This window comes from Sorghum bicolor, chromosome 7, assembly GCF_000003195.3.
Source record: "Sorghum bicolor cultivar BTx623 chromosome 7, Sorghum_bicolor_NCBIv3, whole genome shotgun sequence".
In the NCBI taxonomy this organism is placed as follows: domain Eukaryota; kingdom Viridiplantae; phylum Streptophyta; class Magnoliopsida; order Poales; family Poaceae; genus Sorghum; species Sorghum bicolor.
Window position 1 is genome coordinate 54,301,149 of NC_012876.2, and position 17,774 is coordinate 54,318,922.

The 17,774-nt window shown below is 42.3% G+C and overlaps 2 protein-coding genes across 2 annotated transcripts; both read left to right on the forward strand.

The window, feature by feature from the left end:
- On the forward strand, window positions 522-1,481 carry LOC110437283. The gene has a single exon (XM_021465675.1). The coding sequence runs from the start codon at window positions 522-524 to the stop codon at window positions 1,479-1,481; it is 960 nt and encodes a 319-aa protein (XP_021321350.1).
- On the forward strand, window positions 6,163-10,779 carry LOC8070087. Its single transcript, XM_002444293.2, has 5 exons — window positions 6,163-6,745; window positions 9,327-9,453; window positions 9,597-9,778; window positions 9,903-10,282; window positions 10,406-10,779. The coding sequence occupies exons 1-5, from the start codon at window positions 6,190-6,192 to the stop codon at window positions 10,598-10,600; spliced, it is 1,440 nt and encodes a 479-aa protein (XP_002444338.1). The 5' UTR covers window positions 6,163-6,189; the 3' UTR covers window positions 10,601-10,779.

Consider the following 17,774-nt stretch of genomic DNA (forward strand, 5'->3'; position numbering starts at 1 on the left):
TCATACTACTGCGGGATTTATTCCTCAAAGTGCTCTCCCAAATTTAATAATAAACATACAAGGACTACATCCCAAAGTGAAAATATAAAATGGTCTACACCTCCATGGTGACTACCTATGTTCCACAAAATGAGAAATCAAAATACCATAAAACATATGCAAGTTTACCTTGCTACACATAAACAAGTTTACCTTGTTATTTACATACGCAATTTTACATTGCTTTACATACGCAATTTTATATTGTCTTACATACGCAATTTTACATTGCTTTACATATACAATTTTACATTGTTTTTATATACGCAATTTACATTGTTATATAAATATGCAATTACATTCTTGTTAATTTTACAACCCCGCAATTAATTAAGATTATGCAAATAAACATGTAGGCAATGGCCACCAAAGAGTCCGATGCCCAAGTTTCTTCTAAGAAGGAATTTGCCGAGCTAGCTCTTGATGGACACAACTTCCCTACATGGGCGATGGATCTCAAAGTGAGTCTATCGTTACGCGGAATGTATAGGGCAATTGACACTCCCAAACAGGGAGATGCTCCATTGTCTGAACCATCCAAGTACCATGCCTTATACATAATAAGGAACCACATCCATTCAGATCTCAAAGCTGAATATCTGATGGAAGAGGACCCACGGGCTCTCTGGCTTGCTTTGCAACAGCGGTATGAGCAACAAAAGGCAGTTATTCTCCCGGAGGCCACTCATGAATGGAACCACCTCCGCATTCAAGATTTCAAATCTGTGAATGAATATAACCATGCCATGCACAAACTCAGTTCCAAACTGAGGTTTTGTGAAAAGGAGCCATCTGATGCGGAGAAAATTGAAAAGACTTTGTCTACCATGCTTCCCGCTCAAATGATCCTCCAACAGCAATACCGTGAGAGGGGATTCACAGTCTATTCTGATCTCATTAAAACATTACTTCAGGCTGAGAGGCACAATGAGCTCCTCATATGGAACTCCAATCAAGACCCTGTCGGTGCCAAGCCCTTGCCCGAAGTACATGCAAATGCTCAGAAACAGACACCAAAGGATGCCAACAAAAATGGCAATCCTAGATCCTCCAAAGGCAAAAACAAGCGCAAGGGACCCCGTAAGCCTCGAGGTGCTAAGGGCAAAGGCAACAACTCTAAGTCAAAAGACAAGTCCTCAACTTGTACAAAGTGTGGTTGCTACAACCACCCGACTAAGAAATGCCGCACCCCTAAGCACCTTGTGGAACTGTACTTGCATTCCGTGGGACGAGGACGCTCCAACCAAGGACGCTCCAACCAAGGTGGACAACCGTCTGAAGCACACTTCAACGATCTGGCAGCCCCAGGATGTTCCAACCCCGCCCCAGCGGGACCGAGCAACACACTGGCGCCTCTTCCACCTGATGGCATGGCAAATGACTCCACCAACAACATGATCATTGAATACAATTCTGATGATCTGTTCGGCGACTACAACTAGATTGATAGTCATTTGAAATTTTAGTTTCATCATTCGCCTTCGGGATTGTAATAATTGACAATTTGTTTTTTCTACACTCTGTTTGATGTTCATTGACTTATGCACAATTCAACATCAATAAATGTTTATATTTCATATATATTCATGTTGAGAATTTCATTCTCTTTTATATTCTCTATTTTCATAGATTGTACGGGAGTCAATCCGATGGATGAGGAAATGTGCCTAGTGGACAGTGGCACCACTAACTCTATACTTAGGGAAATAAAATATTTCCAAACTCTCACAAAGAGCAAAGGAAATGTTTTAACAATCGCTGGACGCGATGCCGTAATAGCAGGCTCTGGAAGAGCCATTATTACGCTCCCTATGGGTACAACGATTACAATCGAGGATGCACTTCTGTATCCTGATTCAACTCGTACCTTATTGAGTTATAGAGATATCCGCAAAAATGGGTATCATATTGAAACCCATCACCAAAATAATGAGGAGTTCCTCCTCATTACAAAGGATAACGGATATGGCAGAGATACTCTCGAAAGAATTCCCTCAACTTCGTCTGGATTGTACTATTCATACATAAAACCCGTACAACATGTTGCGTACAAAGTAATTTTTCAGAATGTCAATGCATTCCAAACTTGGCATGATCGCCTTGGTCACCCTGGCATAGGGATGATGAGAAAAATTACTAGCAATTCTGTTGGTCACTCGCTAACCAATGCAAAGTTTCCCCAATCCTCAGATTATACTTGCACCGCATGTGCAACAGGGAAATTAATTTTGAGGCCCTCTTCCCTCAAAATCAAAGTTGAACCACTCAACTTCCTTGAACGCATTCAAGGGGACATATGTGGCCCGATAAATCCTTTATCGGGACCGTTCAGGTACTTCATGGTTTTAATAGACGCATCCACACGATGGTCTCATGTGTCTCTTCTATCGACACGAAACCATGCTTTTTTCAAAATAATTGCGCAAGTTATCAAACTCAAAGCGCAACATCCTGAACATCAAATAAAATCCATTAGGATGGATAACGCTGCTGAATTTTCCTCTCGAGCCTTCAATGACTATTGCATGGCCTTAGGAATACAAGTACAGCATTCTGTCCCATATGTCCACACACAAAATGGGTTAGCCGAGTCTCTCATCAAGAGAATCAAGCTCATTGCTAGACCGCTATTGCAGAATTGCAATCTACCAACCTCATGTTGGGGTCATGCAGTCTTACACGCTGCTGAACTGATTCAATTGCGACCAACTGCATACCATGCGACGTCTCCGTTGCAACTAGTACATGGAAATCCCCCAAGCATTTCCCATCTGCGAAAGTTCGGTTGCGCTACATACGTACCGATCTCACCACCGAAGCGTACAACAATGGGCCCCCATAGAAAATTGGGGATCTATGTGGGATACAAATCTCCGTCGATTATAAAGTATCTGGAGCCCACCACAGGGGACCTCTTTACGGCCCGGTACGCTGATTGTATCTTCAATGAAGATCATTTTCCGGCATTAGGGGGAGACTTACCACATCACAAACAATGCCAGGAAATCAATTGGGATGCCCCATGCATACCCAACTCAGATCCACGTACTTCAGAATCTGAACTCCAAGTTCAGAAAATCATAAATTTGCAACACATTGCAAACAACGTGCCAGACGCATTTACTGATTATAAGGGTGTTACAAAATCCTATAATCCAGCGAGAAATGTACCGGAAAGAGTAGAGGTACCAAACAAAACTACTCAACTCCCTAGTAAGAGGGGGAGAAGTACGGCTATCTCCACGGATACAGCTTCTAGCAAGCAAAGGAAACGGAAGACAAAATCTTCTGATCCAGTAAATGTAGCTCAACCTCATGTTGAGAAACACCCAGTGGAGGTTCAACCTTCACATCCCACATCAACAGTGCACTCAATTACTGATGCTGGGACATCGGAATACCCTGATGCGACCATCTTGGGAAATGATGATGCATCGGAAAGGGTCCATGAAATTTCCATCAACTATGCAGAAACTGGAGAGTCATTTGATAGAAAGACTACAATTGTCGACTCATATTTCTCCGCAATGATTGCCGAAATCCTTGAAAATGATCCAGATCCTAAGACCATGGCAGAGTGCAAAACGCGCTCGGACTGGAACCAATGGAAAGATGCAATCCAAGCAGAAATATCCTCGCTCACAAAAAGACAGGTATTCTCACAAGTAATACCTACACCTCCACAAGTATTCCCTGTGGGATTCAAGTGGGTTTTCGTCCGAAAGCGGAACGAGAACAATGAGGTGGTGAGACACAAAGCGAGGCTTGTAGCACAAGGGTTCACGCAGAGACCCGGCATTGACTTCAATGAAACATACTCTCCAGTCATGGGTGGAATAACATTCCGATACTTAATCTCTCTGGCTGTACAAAATCGTCTATCTATGCAGTTGATGGACGTAGTGACTGCATATCTCTATGGGTCACTCGATTCGGACATATACATGAAGGTTCCCGACGGAATCCCAATACCGAATCAAAACACAAATCGCAACATGTATTGTGTAAAGCTACAGAAATCACTCTATGGCTTAAAGCAGTCGGGAAGAATGTGGTATAACCGACTCAGCGAGTACCTTCTGCAGAAGGGCTACTCCAACAGTGATGATTGCCCATGTGTCTTCATCAAGAAATCCCAAACGGGATTCTGCATCATATCGGTGTATGTTGATGATTTAAATATCATCGGCCACAAACAAGATATTGATGAGGCATGCAAACATCTTAAGACGGAGTTCGAGTTGAAGGATTTGGGTAAAACCAAATTCTGCTTAGGCCTACAGCTTGAGCATCTTTCAACTGGAATCTTTGTGCATCAATCTGCATATGTCCAGAAAGTATTGGAGAGATTCAATATGGACAAAGCATATCCTTCCAAAACCCCTATGGTTGTTCGGTCTTTGGGACTAAACACTGATCCATTCAGACCACAAGATGAGGGGGAGGAAATCCTAGGACCTCATGTCCCATACCTTAGTGCCGTCGGAGCACTGATGTACCTTGCCAATAGCACCAGGCCTGACATCGCTTTCGCAGTGAATTTGCTAGCAAGGCACAGTGCCGCTCCTACCAAGAGACATTGGACAGGAGTAAAACAGATCCTCAGATATGTTAATGGCACAAGGGATCTCGGATTATTCTTCCAAAGAGGAACAAATTCCGAGATGATAGGATACACCGATGCTGGATATCAATCAGACCCCCATAATGGCAGATCACAAACCGGTTTCGTATTTTTACAAAACGGAACCGCCATATCATGGACATCATCCAAGCAAACCTTGGCAACAACGTCCACGAATCATTCTGAAATAGTCGCATTATATGAGGCCTCACGTGAATGCGTTTGGCTTCGCAGAATGATCAACCACATACAGCAGTCGTGTGGTCTTAAAGCTATCACAGCTCCAACCATTATCTATGAAGATAATGCGGCTTGTGTTACACAGATGGAGACAGGCTACATCAAGAGCAATATCAACAAACACATCTCTCCAAAGTTGTTCTATCCTCATGAATTACAACAAAAGGGAGAGATTGATATCTTGAAAACCAAATCATGCGACAATCTTGCTGATCTATTCACTAAGTCCCTACCAGCTTCCTCATTTGAAAAATGTGTCAAAGGAATTGGTATGCGACGACTTAGGGATTTGCAAAGTTCAGGGGGAGAAATCTCCTAGACATTGGCCTGTCTACACCATCATATTATACTCTTTTCTCTCTATGAGTCTTTCCTCACAAGGTTTCTCATAAGGAGTTTTTAATGAGATAATATTAACACAAGAGTGTCATATTCCTTGTTTTCCCCACAGGGGTTTTTAAAGGAGTATCAAAGACACATATTGTCCTCTAAACTACAACATGAGTTTTTCTCCTGCAAAGGTTTTCTCATATTAGTTTACAATGAGGCAATCAATAAGTGCTATAACTTTCTCCTTCTTTTCCCAAGCGGTTTTAAGGAGTTTTACTATAGCACATATACACACGTATTTTTCCTCGTTTTTATCCTACAGGAATTTTTGGAGGAGCAATACGATTCATTGATCTCAACAAGTGATTCGATCAAGGGGGAGTGTTACGGATATTTTCCGGGGTGATCTCATCTCCTCGGATTCCCTTTATGGGAGATCTATCCTAACTACGACTTCCCCCACGACGGCCCACGGGATATCACCCAAGACTACGCACGTACCCGGGGAGACCGGTTCCACCTCCGTGATATCACCCACGACTCATCGTGGGCACGAGTTTACTTGGGGCGAGAGTTTCCTCTCCCCCCCGACTGTATAAATACCCGTGATCAATGAATAAACAAACACTCCGAGTTCATTCTATTCCTCTCTGTTCTCGTACTCTCGCATTCTACTCGTAACAACCTCATCTCAGACCGAGAATGGGAAACCGTAATAAAAAAAAACACTGAATTCAAATGAAAACCGCTCACCTTCGCATCCGCGTAGCCGTCAACCGTGTGCGGCCGGCGGCGTCAAACCGTCGCGTCCGCTCGAGGGCAAAGTACACGCGTAACACCCCTCCAACCGCCGTACGTCCCTTCGTGCGGTACTTAAGAAAGCCTCCTAGGGCAAAGTACACTGCACGCACGCATTGGACATTGCCACACTCCCGACAGTTATCGCGGCGGCGGCCATGTCCGACGAGGTGTACGACGCTGACGGCGACATCAGCCGCTACCTGCAGACCCCGTCGCTGGAGCCTCTTGTGCTCGCAGTGCCTGACGACGGTGAGACCGCGGCAACGCACGTCGTCGAGGCGCCGCAGCATGTGCCGCCGCCCGTTCATGGGGGCGTGGCCTTACCAACGGCACCGACGACGCCGGTGAACCTGTCTATGGAGTTCGGCAACGACGATGTCCAGAACAATCATGCGATGACGATGGACGTGCAGCCGCTGCAGGGTCAAGGTCAGTACGGTTTCCCTGCAGAACAATCATGCGTTCTTCCGGAACTACTAGGAGCCTTGTCACTGTACGACCATTATTCCATGGATGACGGGGACGACGACACTACTGTTGACGCTCTCTTCAAGAGCGCCGAGGACGCCGGCAACAATCACAGCAGCGCCGTGGCGGTAGAGCACTCCGTGCTCCCTGTTGAGGAAGACCTAATAACCTTCGTGCCGTTCGTTCTCGGCCAACTGGATTGCTCCAAGTGCCGATCAGTCAGGGAGGTGCTCCATGAAAGCGGTAATAAGACCTCGTTACATGCATCTGATATATATGTATACATAACTTTTGCACTATATATTGGTACGTACATGTATATATCTAGCTAGAAGCATACTGCATATCCCGTGCGTGGTCATGGAATTTCTTAAGAATAAATCTGTATATTGTGTTTATACATATGAATTTGACTTGTCTGTTATTTTATTATAGTGAAATATCAATAGAATGTTTGATCACACTATAGAAGAATAGGTGATGAAACAAGTAGCATATGTAAATAAATTTACCTTAATAGTTTAGAGATTAAAAGTATTGCTTATAATAGAGATAATGTTGACAATTTTGTAATTAAAAATGGATGACATCGATAGTTACATGAACAGTTTGTAAGTTAGTGAGACAACTAGTGGGAAATAACATGGACACCTTGCATGAAGAGAGAAAATTTCTAGTAGGGTTTAGCTTCATATCGCTAACAGAAAAAACCAATATAAATATTTGATCATATTATAGAAGAATAGTTGATGAAACAAATAGCATTGGTAAACGACTTCATGTTAATAGATTAACAATTTGATGAGATCTACAATTTTAAAGTTGTTTTCTCATTTACGATTATTAAAATACTCAACTTCAGCAGCATATCAATCTAACACAAAAAAATGTGAAAATAAAAAAATCAAAAAAGAACAAAATAAAGGAAAACAAACAACAACAAAATAGAAACAGAAAGACTAAACACAACATAGTGAGTTAGAGCACCGAGCACGACACAATTTGTTGGATAATTTTTCTACAAATCATCTACTAGATAAACTACACAACAAGTTGTACCTGCATGCAACCACAAACATATTTGCTAGTAAAAAATAAAACAAAAAACAAACATTTGTCACGGAATTACCAGGTCATGCGATCCATATATAGATCCATATAGAAGAGTAGTTGATGAAATAAGCAACATTGTTAAATGACTTTACGTGAATAGGTTAGAGATTAAAAATATTTCACATAACAGAGATGATGTTGATATTTTTTAATTAATAAAGGATGATATTGATAACTTGCATGAAAGGATTGCAAGTTAGTGAGACACTTAGTGGAGAATAATGTAGACACCTTACAAAAAAAGAAAAAATATTTAGTGGGGTTTAGCTTTATAAGATAAGAGTATATAGATATATACTTGCTACTAGAGTTTACACATGTTCCTTAATTAATTGTGCATATGGGGGAAATAGCAGGCTATAGTGGTGGAAGAGGCTTGAGGCTAACCTAATTCCTATTTTTATTGCTATACCAATTTTGACCGTTATTGCACGCTATAGCATCGCCAAGTTGTATAGTTTTAACATTCAAATAGTGGCGCTATTTTAGATTTTGGCAACAGGCCATATTAGTGAAAGCCTGCTAAGCCAACTGAAGCCTAGAACCAATGAAACCCTAAATTCTAAATATTAGGTCAGTCTCAATGCATGTTTCATAAAAGTGTCATGCACATTAAATAGGGTGCCACATAAGCAAAATTGCTGAGTTGGCAGAGTCATTAAATGAAGGAGTTTCATCAAATGAGAGAGGAGTTTCATCCCCATGAAACTCCTGTGGCTCGGTTACCTAGTTTATAGTCTTGGTAACTGTGCCATAAAACTATGCATTGAGACTGGTCTTATGCACAGCACTAGTGAGCAGACACACACCTTTGACTCCCTTTCACGCTGCGGTTGGGCGGTGGCGCTTGTTGCAGACCTAGATAGCCGCGGCCTAAAAATTAGAGTTGAAACCATGCTGTAATATCAAATCAATAATGTTATCTAGACTTAAGGATTCTAAAGAAACATACTTGTGTTCATCGAGTTTCATATTAGCATTTGTATGCATCAATTACTGGCACTATTGGAATCTCTGGCTATGTCGTGAGCTGGAGACTTTGCCATGTGCTTCCTATCGGGCATACGATAAAGATAACTTTTTGTCGAGAGCCACAAGCCCGGCTCACGGCATAATAAAAACGCTTGGCATAAAACATCTTTACTGTGGGCCTGGTCAGGCAGCAAACGGCAAAGCCTCTCATTTTGCCGTGTGCCTGGTCAGGCAGCACACGGCAAAGCCTCCCATTTTGCTGTGTGCCTGGTTAGGCAGCATACGGCAAAGCATCTTTTCGTGGTTTTTAAAAATAATTACTTTGTCGTGTGCCTAGTTAGGCAGCACACAGCAAAGCATCTTTTCGTGGTTTTTAAAAATAATTACTTTGCCGTAAGCCCTGTGACATGGCGCACGATAAAGCTGGCCGTTACTGCGATGGCAGCCGTTACGTTGCTTTTGTGTGCCGAGTGCCAAAAAGACACACAACATTACGTTTTACCGTGTGCTCGGCGGCTGGCACACGGCAAAGATGGTCTTCACCGTCAGCTACTGTGCCGTGCACTCTTTGCCGTGTGCAGCGCACACGGCAAAGTTCCTGAGTCCGATAGTGTGTTTTTTCATGTTCTATTATAAAAACAACATCTGTCTTAGTGCCGCAATAGCTTTATAACTGCTATAAAAAAATTACGGTTACTTTCAGTAGCCCGCTATTTAAAATCTTTGTGCACTTGTGCAGCAAATCACAAGCTCTATTTTGTTGTGCACGTCGGGGACCCTGCTGGAACATTCCAACACGCGATCATTGATCGCGCGTATATCGATGCCAGTGGCCAAACCATACTGAACGAGCTCATGTATGCTGAGTAAGTGACTGATTCTTAAACAAATTACTACTCATCCGAAAAGCATGTAGAGAATGTGTATGCATCACAGCATCAGCACCTGGATAGGGTTGATATACTTGATACGACAATGCTAATTCCTTTTGCTGAATTTCTTTTCACAGTCTCCGCAAGCGCACACATGGGCGTGTGCAGAACTTCATCGCAAACAGTGTGGAAATGCTCAAGAACGACACCAGTGGGAAGCTGACGGACTCTTGTTCTACATTCCAGGCAAACAACAGCATGCACATAGAGCTAGAGACGAATATGCTGAAGGAGATACTTTCCGCGCCTTCTTCTAATAGTAAGGACGTTTTATTAATTGGAGCACCATTATTCATCTAGGATTCTACCAGGTAGTGGTACACGTCCAGGAAACTGATTATCTGAAGATTATTCGTAGTGACACATCGTTATTGCATTCGCAGCTGAAGCAGTAGGCGTCCCTCAGTCAGGTCCTCAAGCTCCTCATCAAACAGTCACGCGGGCAGAAGTAAACACCAATGTTGATGACACTGTGCTTAATAACGCTGCTAATTGGCCTGTGTTTTCTCCTCCTGCTGCAATACTTGAATCTTCACAAGTTAGTGTTCAACGTGGAATGCCATCGTCCAGTGATGCCAGTGCAACAGGCAACGAAAGTCTGCTTGCAAAGCAACGCCGAAGAATCTCCCAGTTGACCATGAAAGATATAGCCAACTTAATGCACATGAGCAAGAAAGATGCCGCCAAGAAACTGAATATTTCAGTCACATCTCTCAAGCGGCTCTGCCGGAAGAACAACACTGACCGCTGGCCTGCTCGCAAGGTACGCACACGATCGAAACGACTGCATATAATTGATCTATATTGGAGTGATATATATGTTACTTGTATCTTTTTCGCAAACATGCCCGAGCACGTGTTTCACTCATAATGTTGTTTGCTCCAGATCAATTCACTCGACAGTCAGATTAAGAAGCTCGAGGAAGCTGCACTGAGAAATGTTGGGACGACAGGCCTGCTGGCGATTAAGGAAAAGATGGAAAAGCTGAATTATGAGAAGGCAATGGTTTATGCCTCCGTCTGGAAGGTTATCCAGGAGAACCAGAAGCATAACGATGGTGCTGGTGGCAGCAGTGGTTGATAACTACTCGAAATTAATAATCCAAGAAAAACGGACGCTGAGTCTGAGACTGAGTGGTTGAATGAACTTTGTCAGCCCATTGCTACTATGTTTATCTCTGTGGTGTTCTGTCGATTTGTAACAGTTTGTGGTCATCAAAACACAGTCAGTGATAATCACATGTGCACTTCTTTTCCGCATGTTTGGTAAAACTCTTATCCTATATCGAGCCGGCCTTTGCCGTGTGTCCGCCTGTTTGCTGTAAGCAACACACGGCAAAGGCCATGTGTTCAGCCCACGCACACGGCAAACGCTAGGCACACGGTATACCTGGCCTTTGTCGTGTGTTGCACACGGCAAACATCTGGCACACAGCGAACTCAAACTTTTGCCGTGAGCAACACACGACAAAAACAGGGCACACGCCAAAAGCTAACCACACGCTAACGCCCACCCCCAGTCGTCAACGTTTGCCGTGTGCGGCCGTTAGTCACACGGCAAACAATTTGTCTTTTTTTTCAGATTTTACCCTCTAAATTTTTTCTTCTCTACACACTCACCATTTGTAACTTCATAGTTAAATTTCATAAAATTTGAAACATGTTTGCTATATTTTTGCAATTAATATTATTTATTTTTATTTTTCCGCATGCGTTTAAATTTGAACTACGAGTCAGTGAAATAGTTGAAAAAATATCGAAAAAATGATATTCATGTTACCCAACTTTGTTTGAGAACACACATTCAAAACGGAAATGACTTTTAAAAGTCGTGGTTAGGAGACACGACGCCGAACGTGTATCGGTACTTTTCAAAAATTCTAATAAATGCTATTTTATTCTGTAAATCCTGATGAAACTTGTACACATGTCATGTTATCATACATAGAGGCCATAGAAAAAGTTTGGAAAGATTTCGAACAAGTTGTCATGTATGATGTATAGAAACTGGACAATCTCCGAAGAAGTTACAGAGTTATGAGAAGGAGCATGAGTTGGAGTAGATTCGACTTTCATATTTGAGTTCGATTTCAAAACTTTTTCTATAGGCACTACACCACATAGGTTGTGGCGTGTCCAAATTTGGGAATTTTTCAGAATCATTTACTATTTCTTAATTATTTTCAGTATTTTAATTGAAAATTTTAAAATTTGAATTTTTTAAATAACCTCGGATGGAAAAACTCTCTAAATAAACTTTGTAGATCTCAAAAAGTTATGAAAATTTGTAGTTGACAACTTTTTATTTTAAAATAATTTAGGACCTCAAATTATCAATTTACATATAATTTAAAATAATATTTGAGGAACCGAAATGCAATATAAACACAAGTCATAGTGTGGTGTAGTGGTTAAGAATGAAAATACATGAGAGAGAGGTTATGAGTTTGAATCCCAAGGGCCACAAAGACGCATAAAAATTCAAGACTTTCGATTTTTTCGTTGGGGTTTGCCGTGTGCCCAACCCTGGCATACGGCAAACATTGAGACTTTGCCGTGTGCCTGCGTTTTGACACACGGCAAACCCAGCCGTCTCCCGCCGTCTGTTACCTTTTTTTACCGTGTGTGAATATTGACTCACGACAAAGCTTCGTCGTGTGTCCATAATTTGGCCGTGAGTAAAGGTAAGGTTCACCGTGGGAGAGTTTACTGTGTGTTCTTTTCCGTGAGCAACACACGACAAAGTCTTTGTTGTGTGTAATTTGAGCTTTGCCGTGTGCGCCAAGCACACGACGAACCCCTCCCATCCGATAGTGTCACTACTACAGAATGAGGCATTGGTCGATGCCTAAAATCGCCAAAAACCTCGGCCTTTTTGCGGCCCGAGGCTAAAGGCCCCTTAAGCACCGGTTCATAACACGGGCCGGTGCTAAAGGGTCCTGCCCAACGGCTACTGACAGGTGCTGTCGGGGCAGGGACCCTTTAGCACCGGTTGGTAACACGGACCGGTGCTAAAGGGTCCCCTTTATCACCGGCCAGTGCCATGGGCCGAGGCAAACCCTTTAGCACCAGTTGGTAACACGAACCGGTGCTAAAGGGTGACCCTTTAGCACCAGTTTGTGCCCTGAACCGGTGATAAAGGTCCGGTTTATAGGCCAGCTACCTCCTCCCCTTTGTCCATTCGAAACCGAGAGCACTATTGTTGTTCTTAGAGCTTCCATTTTGTTATTCTTGCTTGTTCTTCCTTTGTACTTGGAGGCGACTAACTTCAGCCTTTCTTGTCTTTTTCATGTTGTTTTTGGCTTGTGATTTTCTCATCATTTTTAGCTCAAATTCACTTTGTTATTTTGAATCATTCACATGAATTAGTACCCATATATATATATATATATATATATATATATATATATCATATTTCATGGTTGACCTAGTATTATTGTAGTTTGCAAGAATGAATTATAGTATCTTTTTATGATATTAGAAAGTAGGATAGTTCAAAATAATTGGTTTGTTCAAATTATAAAGCTAAGCCTATAATTTTCATTTATATATGCTTAATATGCGTGTAATATATATATATTATTATATCAGCATAAAATATGTATTGACAAACCTATTATTATTATATAAAAATAATAAACAGAACCGAAGAAATGAACCGAAAAAAAAAGAAAAAAAGAGTTCCTTTAACACCGGTTGGTAAGGGTCCTACAACGTGGCAACCCTGGCAGGACCCTTTAACACCGGTTGGTATTACCAACCGGTGTTAAAGGGGAGACTTTAGCCCCGGTTCTCCGAACCAGGACTAAAGGGTGGGCCTTTAGTCGTGGAAAGGCAGCACCGGCTCGGAAACCGGGGCAACAGCCCTTCCCGACCGGTGCTAATGCCCTGTCCTGCACCAGTATGTATAATTCAGCTTTGGACCTAGGGACACAGTGAGATGCAAGTAAAAAAATGTTTTTGAAAAAACTAATTCAGCACCTAAGTTGTAGATGTTCATGGTGGAACACATTTGAGTTAGCGCATTTGAAATACTTGCGATATTCGTGACTTAGTGTTAATTTTCAGCACTCACCAGATTGATTAGTCCAGTGATTAACCACGACAGTAATAAGTTACTACTAATCCCAGAGGGACATTTTCAAGCGGGTGCTCTGATTCATCTAGTGTGAAACACTAGGGCAATCCGATGGCCAAAAATAAAGTTTTGGGCCTATCTGGTGAGTACCAGATTAGTCTGGTGTGTGGCTTCTGCGCAACACCGAACTATGCGTTAACTTTAGAGTAGCAATTAGAGGGCCTAACTGCTAGTTTGGCTATGATCGAGCACGGCACAGCCACCAGATTAGTCGGTTGTGGTGCCCTGAGGTACCACCAAAGTTTAAAATAGTGGACTATTAAAAATAGCGGTAACTTTTTTTAGCAGCTACGTAGCTATAACGATGCTATGACATAACGTTTTTATAAAGAATATACATAAAAAACACCAGTAATAATTGATGAAAACATGACAAATATGAATTTTGATAAATACAAATATGTTTCCATAAGTCTACTAGTTTTTGATGAATCCATAAGTCTACTAGTTAACATTACTAAATACTAATTAATATGATACAACATGGTTTATGAAAGCTTAATTGTTCAAAATATCAAACTACTAGTAGCAAATGATAACTAATAACTAGTCATGGAGTTGAGCGTCGGACTGAGAAGACTTGTCATAGTGGTGCTATAACACGTAATAGTGGCAAAAGTGTCACAGAAAATGCAACTTAGTAGCGCTATAGCAGGTAATAGCGGCGAAAGAGTCATAGCGGCAAAAATACGAATAGCTTAGCGACAAGCCTATCCAGACGCTATAACGCCGCTATAGCCCGCTACCACCAGACTATGTGGTCGTACCCGATTAAATTCTAGATTAAATCGGAGCCACTGGATTCAATGGAAATTGATCCGGTGATGCTCGTGGCTACTAGACCAATCTGGTGCCTATGCAGACATACAGCCCAAGCTTCTTTTCAACGACTAGTTCTAAGCATTCTAACACGTAACACATGTGCAAGCCTACACGAGCACCTCCCATTCATCTTCTTGCTTGTGATATATTGATCCACACAGGTGTAGTGCATTTTCTTTGTTGAGTTTGCATCTAGTGGCACTAGTCCATTGATTGAGCTTTGGTTTTCTTGTACTCTCGGTGGTCGACACCACTTAGACAGCTCGGTGGGTTGCAGATTGTTAAGGGGCTCTTGTGCATATCACCATGGGAGATTGTGAAGAGCAATTATAGTGAAATGCTCGTGGCTTCTTAGTGTGACTTGTGCATCATTTTTGTGGCACCCAAATTACAGCTCTAGCTTGAGTGGCTAGTTAGCACGCATATAATTACTTGGAGACTCACAACAACATGGACGTATGTTATTGACAAGCAACCGATCCACGAGGATAAAAATCTTAGGTACATCTCTTACCCTCGGTAGTTTGCTACTACTCAGACTTGTATTTACATTCATAAATGGTGCTTGTGTATGGTAGTTGCTTGAATAGCTCACTAGAGTAGTATCACTGGTACAGGACAGGCCTTTTGTCCCGGTCGAAAACCACTTGTAGTCCTAGGTGGCGAGCCGGGACTAAGGGATCGGGACTAAAAGTCCCACCTTTAGTCCCAGCTCCCCGACCCGGGACTAAATAGGGACCTTTAGTCCCGGTTGGTAACACCAACCGGGACTAAGGGGGCACCAGGCAGTGACGTGGCGCCACCCCTGGCCACCCCTTTTAGTTCCGTTTGGTATTCATTTCTTTATTGATTTTGGTTTTCAATTGTATATGTTCTCCAATCTAATCGTATACGCCGCAATTATCCGTATACGTTGCACCTATACGAGAGCGTCATTATTATTGCACACAAATAAAGTATGAAACTACATATATATATATTATCCGTATAATATATATATCTATATATATTATATAGCTATACACATACGTACATACACATTACATTTACAATAATAATATTATGTACAAGTAATAATCAAGTGTGCTGCCACCGGTTAATGATTACATAATGTTTGCCCGCCCACTCAAAGTTCATACAAGTGTTCGTCCTTGTTTGGAATAGGCTTGAAGCCCTGCGGGTATAAGTGGAACTCGCTGTCTTCCGAAATGACATGATCGTTGATAAATCCGGCGATCGTCTCCTGGACTCCAAGGAGTAATGTGTACTCAACACTTTATCTTTCATATTCCACTCCTTCCATTTGCATTAGTTAGAAAAGATATTAATATACATAAAATCTATTTAGTTTCAACAAATAAATAAGATATGAATTTACTGTATACATATGCATGGTACTTACTTTTAGAACACTTTGAGCAGGTTTAAATAGGGTGCACCGCATAAATTCACAAACATAGTATCCACGTAGATTCGTTCCAAACGGCTGCGTGGGCACCCAAGGGAGTAGAACAGGAGGAGGAAGTGACACATTCAGATCCGTACAATATTTTTGTTGTAGCCAAGCCCAAGCCCTGCCCAATAAGACGCTCGTTGATTAGGTATAGCTAGCATAATAAAGTAAAGGAGCACGCATCGATATTTAAAGTATGATATATACTTACCTTTGGATCATGTCTATTATGTCTTGATAGAGTGTCAGGTCTTTTTTCATTGAGTCCCACACATGTATTCTTTGTTCCGTGATCTTAATCTCAATGAGTATCCAATGATCTCTGCATTTGTTTAGAGTCAACTTATATATGTATATCTTAATGTCGGATTAACTAAGACATGATATAACACAACACTTACCCCATATTGTAAGGGAAGAGTATCTTCTCCGTATGCCTTTGGTTATAAAAGAACCTCCAGAGGTTCTTCTCCATTTCCTTAGGCTTCAGATTCAATGGATCTTTAGTTTTAGTGTCCTTGTACACGACATATGGATCGATGAAACCAATTCGATTGTCTTTTTTCAATCTTTGTTCTCTCATCATGTGTCTGCACATCGTGTATAATGGGATTAATGATTGAAAGAAAGAATCACTTACACACAGTAGCAGCTCATGAGAGATTTGTCGAGAGCATTCATATGGAGAAGTTGGTGTACTTCACTAAAATCTATCCATATGACGTCATCTCCATGGAAGTAGTGTCGGTCGCGGACTCGGCCGGCAATCAATTCTTCTTCTATATGTTTTGAGCTGACTCTCAAGTAGTACTCGTGCAGCTTGTATATTTGCGTACCAAGTCCTCGTACCTTCTCAGGGTGGCACATACTCTTGCCGTAAATGTACCGACTCTGATAGTCATCGACACCTCCATGTATTGGCGCATCGATACGCCCTAGAAGTGCTTCTAGGGGCAGCCCAGTTTCTTCCATCCAATTCCCGAGCTCATCTAAGTCCACATTAGCAGGTATAGTCATTGCCAGCAAGTTGGCGTTTGAACCGTACTCATTTGCAACCACTAGTGGCTGAACTGATTGTTGCGCTTGTTCGCCGAGCTGTGCAACTTTTTGCTGGACTTTTCATTTGTTTGCCTTGATTTTCTTTAGGACAGTACGGTCGTAGTCTGATATTGTTGACCCTGGTTGTTTATTCGCAGCACGGTTCGCGTCTGTCATTTTCTGCACAACTTGACGTAGCTTTGAACGAGGATACATTAGGTATGGCTGCTCTTGCTCTGCTTTTCTATTAGCTTTGAATTTTTCAAAGAATGCTTTGACTTCCGCTTTGCTTGCAGCAAGAACTTTCTCATCGGTCTTCTCATATGAAAGCTTGGTCATCTTCGGGATCTTCGTGTTCAAAGCTTTCCTCTTTGCCGCAGGTGGTTGGAGTGATCTCTGTGTCTCGGCGGACGACCTCTTCCTCCTCGATGCAGCACCAGCCGGTGCCGATGAGGCGGCGGCCGTTGTCGTCGGCATTGGCGGAGGCAGTGGCGCAGGTGGAGCTTGTTGTTGTGGAGGAGATTCGACCGCGGGCGGCGTTGGATTCCTTCGTGGAGGAGATGCGACGGCCGGTGGTGGGGATGCGGCCTTCTCTTGTACGTCGTCGTCGTCGTCGTGTCCCACGGCACTATGGTCATGCGGTGAATGGACAGACGGACTTCGGTGGGGGGAGGCCCTGGATTTGAAGAAAACAAATAAGGTATATGTATAAATGACTAAATGTAATTTGATATAGTATATAATTATAGAAAAAGCAGTAGCGGCCACAATAATCCGCACCTGCTAGGGTTCGATTGTGGCGGC

What these genes read in the sequence shown, in the direction of transcription:
- LOC110437283 (XM_021465675.1), top strand. Translation starts at nt 522, where the DNA reads ATGTATAGGGCAATTGACACTCCCAAACAGGGAGATGCTCCATTGTCT.
- LOC8070087 (XM_002444293.2), top strand. Translation starts at nt 6,190, where the DNA reads ATGTCCGACGAGGTGTACGACGCTGACGGCGACATCAGCCGCTACCTG. An exon ending in GGAGGTGCTCCATGAAAGCG is followed by an intron (nt 6,746 to 9,326) that starts GTAATAAGACCT and finishes GCACTTGTGCAG; the next exon opens with CAAATCACAAGCTCTATTTT. An exon ending in ACCGCTGGCCTGCTCGCAAG is followed by an intron (nt 10,283 to 10,405) that starts GTACGCACACGA and finishes TGTTTGCTCCAG; the next exon opens with ATCAATTCACTCGACAGTCA.